This window comes from Mastigoproctus giganteus, chromosome 12, assembly GCF_048544385.1.
Source record: "Mastigoproctus giganteus isolate SK-2022 chromosome 12, ASM4854438v1, whole genome shotgun sequence".
Lineage (NCBI taxonomy): Eukaryota > Metazoa > Arthropoda > Arachnida > Uropygi > Thelyphonidae > Mastigoproctus > Mastigoproctus giganteus.
The window spans coordinates 95,006,553-95,020,638 of NC_143586.1; the positions used below are offsets into that span (position 1 = coordinate 95,006,553).

At 36.3% G+C, this 14,086-nt stretch overlaps 1 protein-coding gene across 1 annotated transcript in view; it reads right to left on the reverse strand.

Annotated features, from left to right (window-relative positions):
* Nucleotides 1–14,086, reverse strand: part of LOC150077286 (liprin-alpha-1-like) — a 1,048,988-nt gene that overhangs the window by 289,526 nt on the left and 745,376 nt on the right. The window contains exon 17 of the mRNA XM_090386159.1: nucleotides 10,359–10,451. Within this exon, the coding sequence (XP_090242285.1) occupies nucleotides 10,359–10,451 (93 nt within the window). The remainder of the gene's footprint in view (nucleotides 1–10,358; nucleotides 10,452–14,086) is intronic.

The following is a 14,086-nucleotide window of genomic DNA, read 5'->3' on the forward strand; positions in this document are numbered from 1 at the left end:
ACTTCACTTCACTGTTCCACTTTCATGTGGAACAGTGTAAAAAAACAATATCACTGAAATCTAAGTATATGGCATAAAAATTAATTTTTACATCCAGTTTCATTGTTACTGCATCATAATAGCACTAATTTCTCCCCTCTTAATTAATTAAGATCCCCTCTTAATAAATCCATGATGTGATTGCAGTATAACTGCATTCCTACCAAGATGATCCTGCATTACTTCTTTTACCACTTACTCCATTATTTTACCTGAAACAGGAGTCGTTTACAGGTCTGTAATTATTAACTTTGCCTTTTATGTTATAACACAAAATATAAATATGAAATTATTAATCTACTAGAGACATGTTCTCTAGTAAACCACTGTCTATATTTAGGAAAGTAGATAAACATTCAATTATTAATGTTGAAATAAAAATTTTTGCACAAAGATTCTTTTTGCCCTATACCTGTCAGGTGTAGTCTGTGCACTATGCCACTACTCAGACTGTTACAGCTGACGTGTGTGTGTGTGTGTGGTACAAATGTGTGGTTCCCAATTTCCCGAGCCTTAATTTAAAAGCAACACTGCACAGCTGCTGAAGCTGAGCTCTGTATTATTTTTCTTTTATGTTTTCAGAAGTCATTAAATATTTTACATACAGCTGCTCATTAACATTCAACCTGAAGTGCTGAAAGGCCTTGTACTCAGTTGTTTTTAGTGTATAAATACAAATTTGGAAAGCACTAATATAATGAATTTAGTAAGGTGACTGCCACCACAGGATATACTGCAAGGGATATAATTCCAGAAGAATGCATGTTGTTATGGCTTAATGAGTAATCTGCAATGTCCTCAATTTTTATCTGACTTATCTTTTGCTACATCAACTAAACTTTCAACTGCAAAATTCTTCATGTTTAAAAACCATTTAATGTTAATTGCAAGCATAACAGTAGACTCAAAGATCTTTCCACAAATATCCTTCTATGCATAACTGTATGCTGCTCGAGCACCTGTGCATGCACAAGTTGCCAAAATGATCAATTACGTGAATTTCGAGATTTCAGAATGATATAGCCTTTTCTGTAAGTTTAGCATTTGGAGGAAAAATATATATATTCTCCCAGGGAAGACAATTTCATACAACACAAGAATAAACTAGGAATACCTCTGTAGTACTTCTGACAGTCAACACACAAGAAGTGTGAAGTTGTAAGTATGGCTGTGAGTTATATATTTCTTTAATGGATTTGCATTAATTTGATTGCCATCATGTATACCTAAATTAGAGGGGAACAGGTATCCTGTGTGTTATCAGACACTCAGCCTAAAACACTGATAGATCCAATATCTCTCTATTACAGAAGATTTAGGAGAAGTCCGGTTGGCCTGCTTCCCTAAAATCCACTCATGCACACCTTCTCGATGGTAAGCCCTGTTACGTCACTTAGGTGGCAACGAACGTGTAGAGTGGTTCTCTTCAAGATGCCTGGTCAGCGTGAAAAGGAAAAGACCAAACCCTCCAGCATATGACAGCACGACGAAACAAATGGCCCTCAGTCCCCAGCAGCTTTCACTCTCCCTCTTACGGCAGCGAGAGGATCAGAGTGGAAGCAGAGGGTGCTAAGAATCTCTGGGTACGACCAGGCTGCCATGCACGGAAACTGAACCTGGCCTGTTATAACGTAAGATCACTCATCAGTGAAGACAGGATATTAGAGCTGGAAAAGGAATTAGAAAATTTTAATTGGAATATCATTGGTTTGGCTGAAACAAGAAGAAGAAATGAATGACTTATAAGTTTATCAAGTGGAAATATGCTGTACACCAATGGAAACAATGAAAGGAATGAAGGTGGAGTTGGGTTTCTGGTCCATAAAGATTTTAAAAACAACATTTTGGAATTCAAAAGTACATCACCAAGGGTGTCAAGACTAATACTCAAGATTTCTAAGAGGTACAAGCTAAAGATTATAATGATTTATGCACCAACATCGAGCCATGATGATGAAGAGGTTGAAGAAATGTACACCGAAATTGAGAGTCTTCTAGATGAGCAGAAAACCCACTACACTACACTATTATTATGGGAGACTTCAATGCTAAGGTTGGAAAAAGACAAAACAGCACAGATCGGGGAACTATAGGAAATTTTGGAATCGGTGAAAGAAATGAAAGAGGTGAAAGACTTGTGGAATTTGCAGAATCTCAAGGACTGTCAGTAATGAACACTTTTGTCAAGAAAAGGGTGAACAGAAAGTAGACGTGGAAAAGTCCGAATGGATTAACTACTAATGAAATCGACTTCATCCTCACTAACAGAAGATATTGTGAATGATGTTACCGTCCTGAATAAGGTAAATGTTGGAAGTGATCACAGAATGTTAAGATGTACACTTGATATAGATGTAGGAAAGGAAAGGAAAAAACTGACTCAAGTAAATAATACAAAGGTCTTTGAGATAACAGAAGAGGAGAAAAAGCAGTATGTACTGGAATTTAAGAACAAGTTTGAGCTTCTGCAGACTGCTCAGGACCAAGATATCGACGAGGAATATTACAACTTTTTGAAAGTGATAAAGCCCAAGAAACCTATAGGGAAAAAGAAATCCAAAGAAGAAAAAATTAGTCAAGAAACACTTGTCATGATGAACCGAAGACGACAAATGAAAAGCAAGAAAAACACTGACAGGGAGAAAATTGAGTATACTGAGTTATGCAAAGCCATTAGAAAGAGACTTAGAGAGGACATAAGAAGATTTAACACAAGAAAAGTAGAACAAGCATTAAGGGAAAACAAAGGATTTAAATCAGCAGCCATGAGCAGTAATACAGAAAGACAAATGATACTGAAACTGAAGAATAGCGATGGTGTACTTATAAACAGCAGAGAAGGCATAATTCAAATAGCAGAAGACTACCGTAGCTGAGTGGGCAGGAGCGGGAGTGCAGTAGCACACGCTCTTTGAGTAGACCGGGGTTCAAGCCCCTGACTGCTGAATATGGTCGATCTGCCAACCCGCACTGGACCAGCGTGGCAGATTATGGTCCATTTCCCTCAGCATGAAAAGTTGAGGAGGCTTCCATCCTGCAGTGGGTTGATAAAGGCTGCACTTTACTTTTTTTTACTTTTTACTATAGAAATTATATAAGGAGCAGGGGAATGATGCCAGCAGTGGGGAAGATGGATTGCAAAGTAGCAAAACATACGACATACCCAATATTCTTCCTGATGAGGTAGAACATGCATTGAAGAAAATGAAGAATCAGAAAGCCCTGGTGGAAGATGAAGTTACTGTAGAGTTGTTAAAATTTGGAGGAAGAGGCATAACACAAAAACTGGCAAGGCTCTTCACAAAGTGCATTAGAAAAGGTGTGACGCCTAAGCAGCGGAATAATGCAATCATAGTTTTGCTGCATAAGAAAGGAGATAAATAAGAAATTGGAAATTATAGACCAATTAGCTTGTTATCCCACATCTACAAGTTGTTCACAAGGGTCTTTACTAACAGATTAGAAAGAATACTTAATGTGAATCAACTGAATGAGCAAGCTGGCTTTAGGACAGGATTCGCAACTATGGATCACCTTCATGTAATATCACAGCTAATGGAGGAAGCAAATGAATATAAAACAGCATTATGCCTGGCATTTGTGGATTATGAAAAGGCGTTTGACTCCATACAGCATAAGGCAATGTTTCGGGCACTGGAAACACAAGGCATTGATACCCCATATATTATGATTTTGAAGAAAATATATGAGTGTGCTACCTCCTTTATTAGACTAGACAAAGACAGCAGCAAATTTAAAATTGAGAAAGGAGTTCGACAAGGAGACACAATATCTCCAAATCTGTTTACTGCTGCCCTTGAGGAAGCTTTCAGAAGCTTAGACTGGTCGCAGAAAGGAGTCAATGTGAACGGAGAGTACCTAAACCATTTACGGTTTGCAGATGACATTGTGTTCATAAGCCACGATCCCAAAGAATTAGAGGAAAATCTTAATCAGTTATGCACAGCTAGTAAGGATTTTGGAGTAAAGATGAATATGGCTAAAACAAAAGTAATGATGAACAAGTATGCCACAGAAAGGGAAATAATGATTGAAGGAGCAGTATACTTATCTGGGACAAGTTATTAGCTGTAATAATGATAAATGGCTGGAAGTCAAGAGAAGAATAAATTTTGGATGGATAGCATTCCGGAAATATAATCACATACTGAAGAGCAATATCCCAGTTTGTCTGAAACGTAAAATAATGAACCAATGTATACTCCCCACCATGACTTATGGAAGTGAAACTTGGGCACTCACCAAAAGAATGGAAGAGAAGCTGAGAACTACACAGCAAAGAATGGAACAAATCATATTGGGAATCAGACTGTTAGATAAGAAGAGAAACCTATGGATTACGCAGCGAACTCAAGTAAAGGACATTCTTATCAAAACTAAAGAACTAAAATGGTCTTGGGCAGGACACATAGCTCGAAGACATGATGACAGATGGACTAAGAAAATAACAGAATGGTATCCAAGAGGAGCTAGAAGAAAACCTGGAAGACAAAGGCTGAGATGGATAGATGAAATTCACGAGTTTGTGGGTAGTAAATGGATGGCCAGTGCTCAAAACAGAAGGAACTGGAAAGTTGCTGGAGAGGCCTTCATCCTGCAGTGGATTGAAAATGGCTGATGATGATGATGCTACCTAAATTTTCTGAGGCTTGTGCAGATAATTTCTGTATAACACTGTTAGAAGTGCAAAAGCATCAGTCATAGATACGAAAGAAAGCATGAGTGCATTCAGAAGTTCTCCAACAGGACACTTCCATTCTTATTAACAAGGACTGCTTGCAGAAGTTGCTGCATATTTCAGTAATCAATCCATCTAAATCTTCTGGGCAGATCTCTGGGAGGTGATACTTTTCAAAAGTTAATTCATCAGAATCACAGGTAGAAGGGACTGAAGTGTTCAGTTAGTCCTAAAAGCATTTCAGAAACCTTGCTCAGACTACTTTGGAAATATGAAGTTTGTACTTCCTTTTAGTAATATTCCTAATAAGTCAGCTTAGGCTTCCCTTCTTTTTAAATTATATAGGGTTGTACAAATTCATGATTTTCACAAAATTTAAAAGTTCACTATATTTCTTTCTGTCTATTTTTTTTTTTTTTTAAAGATATTTAGTTTTTTGCAGGTAAAAACGGCCTACACAACACATATACTTACACATAGAGGTATTCAATGACTTATCAACTATGACTTTAAATATACTTTATATTTAAAAAAAAAACCAGTTTCATCATACTATCATAAATATCTGTATCTTATTTTCACAGTTCTAGCTCAATACAGTGAAGTATGGAAGATATTTAAAGTAGCCAAATCCAAATAAATCATGGATGTCATTAATATGGAGCAATAGCTAACATCAAGAAAGCAAGTGTATGACCTTATATAGCATCAGCCAAAAAAAAAAAAAAAATTTCCTCTAAAAGTTTGTCCAGTTCTTCCTTGAATTTATTTAAGACATCAACTTCCACGTCAGATAGAAGTTTGTTCCAGCAATCAACTACCTGCTGGCTGGCTAAAGCCAAATTTCTGCACATCTATTCTACAACTGTCTGTCCTCAATTTGAATTTATGCCCCCTCAGGTTCGCAATCTGAGCAGTGAAAGAATCCCATCAAAATTCGGTGTGCTCAACCTATTCAAGGCCTTATACACCTCAATCAGATCTCCTCACAGGTGCCTAGTCTCCAGCCGCTGCAATTTTCAGAACTTAAGCCTTTCTCAGTAAGAGGACCCCTCCGTTCCTTTCACCAATCTTGTTGCCCTTCTCTGTACATGCTAAAGCAACTTTACATCCTTCCAAAAATGAGCTCTCCAGACCTGTATGCAGTACTCAAGGCATGGCTTGACCACTGCCTTATACAAAAGGATAATCACCTCCTTTTCCCTGCTAGCAAAATTCCTGTATATCATTGACAATACCCCATGACCTGCTCTGTATTGCTCAGAAAACTTCATATCTGACTGCACAATCGCTCCCAGGTCTTTTTTATTTTCTACCACCCTAAATGTAGTACCACACAGTTGGTGCATTCCTCTGGGATTAACATTAAATTAACATTCTACCCAAATGTTAAACAAAAAAGAAGGGAATGACCCAAAAGTTATTCAACATGAAACATGTATATGGTGATACTAATCCCCATCTGAATAATAGATAAAATTTTGGCCTAAGTATAAACTGCTTAGGCAAAAATTTTAACCTCCATTCAAAATCTAGACCCACCTTTAAACAATGGTGGTCAAGAATCCAAAGATGATGATTCATGGTCAGGATGACTACTGAAAGTGATCAGTTCAGAAATGTGCCAAAAAAATCAAAGAGTGATTGATAGACATATTAAAGTATTTATGACTGCTATAGAATGTAATATTTCTGAGGGACTACTGACTATTCTCAATAAAACTTTGTCATGTCAAAGTAAATTCTTCCTTGGTACTAAGAATGTTCACCCTTCTGAAACAGTGCAGGGACAAAATTTGTGAAGAAAATTTACACGTGTGATGCAGATCTGCAAGTGTTTCAAGAATTGTAACTGGTAACAAAATGTAGGTTCGTCACTGGACTCCAGAAACAAAATAGGAGTCCATGCAATGGAAACAGAACAAGTCATCACTGCCCAAAAATTTCAGGATCCAACCATCTGCTGTGAAGATTGTGGCCATTATTTTTTGGGATATGGAAGGAATTCTTCCGATAGACCACAGACACATATGAAAACAATCACTGGAGAGGCCTATGCTGTTTTTCAAAAATTTAAGAAGGGCTATAAAGGAACAAAGAAGAGGGAACTTGACATGAGATGACTTGTTTCTTCGTGACAACACTCCTGTACACAGTCCCATGAACAATTGCTGCTCTGAGAGGTTGTGGCTTCCAGAAGTTAAACCACCTATATGGCCAGACCTGTCCCCCCTTCCCCAGTGATATTTCGTCTTCAGAAATATGAAGAAACGTCTGCATGTGCATTAATTTTCAAGTAACAGCAATCCCAAGGAAGCTTTAAGTGGCTTTTGTGAAATTCAAAACAAAGACCATTTTTTTTTATGAATTTCTTTCTTGCCTTCAAAATGGAAGACATGTTTTGAACTCAAGGAAAATATATTGAGAAATAATAAAAAAAATTTAAAAAAAAACACAAAAAGTTTAGGCTATGTTGTTTCTGAGGTAGATAACTTTTCGAGTGGTCCTCATAACCCCAGGGGCTCACATCTGGTGAGTATAGGCTTGGCACAACAAAGGTCCTGAGCTAGATATCATCATTCTTCTCTTTCTTGGTGATTCCCTTCTACTTCTGACACTCTCTCTCTCTCAGGGTAATTCATAAATTTCATTTTTGGCTGGTGCAGCATAAGCCTCAGGCTTCCTTGCACCATATGGCTAATAATAATAATAATTATTATTATTATAATAATGATGGCAAAATGGAGTACCACCATTAAGGACGAAAATATCACAACCAGGGCAATCCCTATCAGGAGAAGAATCTTTCAGGGAGATGCCCTGAGCTTATTGTGGTTCTGTCTAGCACTTAACTTGCTATCCACCATGCTCAACAGTATCAAGTACGGATATAACCTCAAAGAAGGAAGGAAGAACCTGTACACCCTCACCCACCGATGTACATGGATGACATCAAGCTCTATGCAGAAACTGGGAAGCACCTCCAGCAACTACTCCAGATCACTGAAGAATTCAGCAATAATATTTGGATGGAATTTGGTCTAGACAAATGCAAGACCCATGGATTGCACCAGGGAAAATTAGTCAACCGAAACTACCAGCTTCAGACTGGTAAAGAAATCAAAGCCATGGCAGAGGGAGATGATGGACAAATACTTGGGGATGATGCAGGCTCAGCAGTCACAGCACAAGGAAATTAAGGCCTGCCTGACCAAAAAATAACATTAGAGACTCAGAAGAATGCTGAAAGCAAAGCTGAATGGAGGGAACACAGTTAAAGCCATAAACACCTATGCAGTCCCAGTGCTAACATACTCCTTCGGGATCATAGATTGGACTAACACTGAGCTGGAAGATATCATGAGAAAGACAAGGACAATGATGATCAAGAGCCGCCAACACCACCAAAAATCTGCTGTGGAGAGACTGACAATTGCCTGGAAGGAAGGAGGAAGGGCCTGATAAACCTCACTGAGCAACAGAAGACAACGATAGTTAACCTGAAGGATTACTTTCAGAAACACACAGCAGCACTCCAGCAGGCCATAAGGAATATAGACAAGTGGTATAGACAGACAAGAAGATAGACCCACTTAACCTAAGCAAGGAGTCCCCCCCTCCAACCAGGAGGCACAAACGAAGCTAGAAAGATGGGCAGAGAAGACACTCCATGGCAGACACTACAATGATCTCCATCAAGATCACATAGATAAAATTGCTTCCAATGCATGGCTCACTAGCGGGAAGCTATTCCTCGAGATTGAAGGATTCATGCTCGCCATCCAAGACCAAGTAATCAACATCAAAAACTATAGAAAATACATTCGTTCATTCGTTATTTGGTTTTTAGGAGCATTAGCAACTAAGGCCATATTGCTCCGGGATATGCGGTGGTCATTCCTTGACCTTTCCGCATACTCCGTATTTGGTGGTGACGGGCTCGAACCCCGGTCTAATCAAGAAGCGTGTGCTACGCACTGCTGCTCCTTCCCACCTGGCTACGGAGACGCCAGAGAGAGAAAATACATTGTCAAGGAGCCTGGAGTGTCTGATGACACATGTCGACGATGCCACCTGGTGTCAGAAATGATCCAACACATCACCACAGGGTGCAGGTGATCACTCAGACTGAGTACACTCAGAGACACGACCAGATAGCCAGGATAACACATCAGAAGCTGGCAAGGAAATACCAGTTGATCGAAGAAAGTGTACTGTACTATAAGTACGAACCCCAGGCAGTACTGGAGACTCCAACCCACAAGCTGTATTGAGACCACGCCATAATAACGGATAGGACAATCCCACACAACAGACCGGACTGAAACCTTTTTGGACAAGAAAGAAAAGGCTACCTATCTGATTCACATAATGGTACCCAACACTGGCAACCTGCAGAAAACCCATGGGAAAAAAATGGGGAAGTACATGAGACAGGAGATCAAAGAGATGTGGCATATGTAACTAGTAACAACCATCTTGATCATTGTGTCAACCACGGGTATGGTGGCAAAGACCCTACATAACAGCTTGTTATTGTTTGTTATTTCGTTTTTAGGAGCATTAGCAACTAAGGCCATATTAATCCGAGGATATGTGGTCGTCATTCCCTGACCTTTCCGCATCCTCCGTATTTGGTGGTCACGGGCTCAAATACCGGTCTAATCAAGAAGCGTGTCCTATGCACTGCTGCTCCTGCCCACCTGGCTACAGAGGCCCCTATATAACAGCCTAGCAGCAATAGGTCTCCCACCGAACACCTACAAGGAACTCCAGAAAGTCATACTCCTGAACACCTGTAGGATAGTCAGAGAGTTCCTTGACTAACACCAGACATAACAACAACCATGCTGTGTACTTGGTAGCAATACCCGTCATGTGGTGGAACCCCCAATTAGGGAGAAATAATGAGCAATAATAATAATAATAATAATATGTCAGCATACAAACAATGTAGGAAGAAGAAGGTTTATAAGGCAGCATGAGCATCTGCAAGCATGTTCCCAATATGTTTTGACTAGATGGTCATGATTCAATTTTGCCGTTTGGCCTATTAAACATTTGACATTGCATTTCTTGCATAAAATGGATTTTTCAACTTAGTCTTCTGTACTTAACCTTTCTTTTATTTCTACTTATCAAAATTTCATAGTACTAGAATAATTTCCTCTCAACTAAGGTGGTCAAGATGTTGTTAAACTCCCTCTTCCCCACCCAATAATGGACTTTTAAAAATATAACAATGGCTAATTGGGGGGGGGGAGACAGAAAAGAGACAGGTATCCCTTATGTTAATTAAATTTTAATTTAGAGAGAGAGACAGACAGAGCAATTAGAATTTTAAATGCATTAGAAACTATTTTAAATTACTATGATTGTATTAAATTTTTATAAATATAAAATAAAATTCTAAATAATATTTCACATTTAGTATTAAACTTCTAATATGAAAAGAAATTTTGTGGACAAGAAGAGAAAGATACCGGCCAAAATATTTAACACTTTATCATTACATGCAATATCTGAAAGTGGCATTCCATAATATGACTAGTAAAAATAAAAGGCAGAAGATAATTCAAATGCTTTCACAGTAAAAACAGTAAACAGTTTAAGTAACCACCTAATGAGGGCATCTTGAGGAGCTGTAGGCATGGAAGATGAAATGGAAGTGATGGCAGCGGAAGGATGAGGAGCAGCATTATGTACAGCACTTCTACAGAAGTAAGCAATGAACAAAGAGCAAATAATTGAGTGTTAGTTGTTGAATAAAGAGAATTATTGCTTTCTTGGTTCTTAAAAGACTAAAATGTTTAATTAAGTCGAATTTTATTTATTATTAATATTTGTGGCTATAATAAACCTAAGAATTTTAATCTATATCTATTAATTCTCACTTGCTTAGGTTTTGCTATTACATTTTTGAAGGTTTAAAAGTGGTTTAATACAGATGTTTAACCATCTAGCAGGTCCTTTGGTTAATATTATCAAACAAAAGTAGGAAGTTTTTGTGAATTTTATGTGCATTTTCAAAAAAAAAAAAAAAAAAAAATTTTAGTATTCTTCAAGTAGTAAAATTTCCCAAACTATATCTATTTTTTCAATGGAGGTAAATAGCTGCAAAAAATTCTTTAAGGCCCCATTTTGGAATTAAAAAAAAGCATCCCCCATGTTAATATTCCATAAATTAATAGAAGGTAAACTTTACCTTCTATTAATCTTAAAGCTCACCTGTAAGCCAATCAGAGAAATAATTCTGATAAATAATGATCTCATTATCCAATTTGTATCAGAATTATCAGCTATTTCTTCTCAAAAAACTTTACTGGTAAAATCTGTGCACAAAAATACTTGATGTTGAAACTGTTTTGATATACCTGCTAGAGGGTTAACTGAATTTTTTTTTTCATAATTATTTAGTAGCTTTTGTATATACTTTTCCAAAAAGAATCTGATGAACCATACAAAACTTCTGCATCCATTAAGTTCCATCTTATTTGATTTTAAATAGATCATAATTTTAGAGCCCTTTAATCTATGCACTTAGGATGAAATAGGATGAAACAAGATGAATTCAGAATAACATTCATAAAGCTATTTAGAATATCTATTATACTTAGGTAAAAGAGAGATAAAGGCTGATAATTACTTAGTGAAAACTGCACATCAATCTCCTGATTGGGAGCTTTCCAGTTATTTCCAGTGAAGTTTTATATATTTACTAACTATTTAATTAAAATAAATAACTTAATTCTTAGTTAAAGAGGAAGTGTTTTAATTAACAGCAAAAATAACAGGTAGAATGAGAACAGTCAAAGTCTACTATAATATCAGTTGAGAAAATCAGGGAGGGGGAAATTGCACACCTGTTTGTCATTAGAGCTAAATAAATGGTTAAAAAGTAAACAAATGCCAAATAAAAAAAAACAGACATTACAACAGACTTTCCCAAGGAATTGACAAAATCTTTTGTACATTCACCTCTTATCCCTACCGATCTATTATTTTACTCTTCCACTACATCTTAAAGAAATTAACAGAAATTTATGATGCAGTTACACACAAAATTTATCATGCATATTACACACAAAAATAGATATACCAACATTAAATATTCTTGCTGCAACTCACAAAGTGGTTGAACTACAAATAACAGACATCAGTTATGCATAAGAATAGAAAGAAGCAGAATTTACCATTCGAAGTTATGCAAAATTAATAAGTTATATAATGATGTGGATGCATCATTCAAAGAGAAGGAATGCAAGTTGAATGATAGCTGCATTAAAGTATTAAAAAAAAAAACCTTAGAGTATTCAATCCTGAATTAATCATCCAGCAATAGTACGTATGAATCTTTACTTTTTATTGCTTGTTTATTTATATATAAACAAGTGCTGTATATGTCCAAAAACATATAAGAAAAAAAAAAAAAAAAATTATTGCTGCAGTTTAAAGCAATCATTATACCAAAAAAGTTTAACAATATTTATTATAGTACACCTCCCATTATAGGCCATGCCTCTGATAATGAATAATCCCAGATGCAACTGGATGGCTCAGTGTTTCTCAACCTGTGTGCCATGGAAAATGCAAATAAAAATTTTTCTTATTACCACTGCGCCGATCTGAGTTCCTTCCAGCGGTCAATGTTTCATTCCTAGTACTAGTTCTGTTTACCTTTATTTGCCTTTTGATTCTTAGTATTAGATCTGTTCACTTTTATTCACCTTTTGATTCCTAGTACCAGAATTGTTCACCTTTATTCGGCCATTCTTGTCACTGGAGTCTCTCCCAGGCGCCCTGCAGTGCATTTTGCAGTTGTATATAAGTGCGTAAAGGATAGGACTACGAATCAAGTGCAACTTGTAAGCAGCATAATAAGAAATTTACTTTGTGTTTTAAAAGTGTATTTTTTGTGTTTTTATCTCTAAAATGTCATATTCAGTCAATTCGTATAGAACAGGTATTTGCAATTAACTGTATTAGTTTCTAGAAGTAACTTTAATTATTTTTAGAAATTATTAGTGATGGATAAATATTTAGTGAAAGAAAATCAGAAGAGGCAACTTGATAACAACGAGCTTGGAGAAAATGACAAAAAAAAAAAAAAAAAAAAACCAACCAACCATCAACATCAAAAAAGAAGAAAACATGTTGTAAATACGATTATTTGGCAATGGGATTTTCTTATACTGGTACCCAAGATTGTCCTCAACATTTATGTGTAGTATGTGTTTAAAATTGTCGAATGAATCAATGGTGCAGAGTAAACTACAGCATCATCTTTCTACGAAATATGAGAATTTATCGTCCAAAACGATGGAGTATTTTAAAAGACTGCAGGCCTCTACTAGAAAACAAGGCACAGAATTTTATAGTATGGCTAAAACAGCTGATAAAAAGTGTAAGAAGCTAGCTATTTAGTAGCCAAACTGGAGGGGAAAAAAAAAAAAAAAAATCTCACCTGATTGCAGAAAGTCTGATTTTACCAGGATGTTCGGTAATCATGAAAAGTATTTTGGGAGAGGAAGCTGAAAAAAAAAAAAGACAGTACCACTTTTGAACAGCACATTTAGCAGGCACATAAAATAAATGTCCGATGATATTGACGAACAAGTTGTCCAACATATTAATAATTTTGGGCACTGTTTGCACTGCAAGTAGATAATTCTACAGATATTAGTATTCTACAAATATTACACTAAAATATTTTAATATTTTAGTGTAATCTAATGTAATTTTGCACCAAGCTGTTCAAAAAATCTCCCATAATTGTGCTGGATTTTTTGAACAGCTTGGTGCAAAAAAATCCCCCCAAAATAGGTTATAACTGGAGAGAAAGAAAGTGAAGGAAATAGTCAATGAGAGCTTTAAAAATGAATTTGACAGTATGAACCAGAGCAGTAATCTCAATACGTTCTACATTGATATCAATATTTCTTAAATATAATAGAAGTTTACCTCAATATAATACATAGAACACTTCCGTATAATACTCTCCAGCAATTAAAACGAAAAAAATCGAAAATGTTACATTACAGTAAAAAATACAGTTGGTCGTCGACTTACGACCGACTTCTGTTCTGACTGACCGGTCGTAAGTCGATCTGGTCGTACGTCGGCCATATATTTATTAACAGTATTTTTTAACCTTTCTAATCTTTTTATCATCTTTATAAATTATTTTTATAATCTTTTAAATTTTTATCATCTTTTATTTTTAATTTTAAATACAGCAATGTTTTTATCTTTTACTTAGCGATACTGTACTAGGCGTAGAAACGAAGGTATCTCTCTCTATGAGCTTAAATTCAAACGTTCTCTACATTTTAATTGGTTTATTATTCG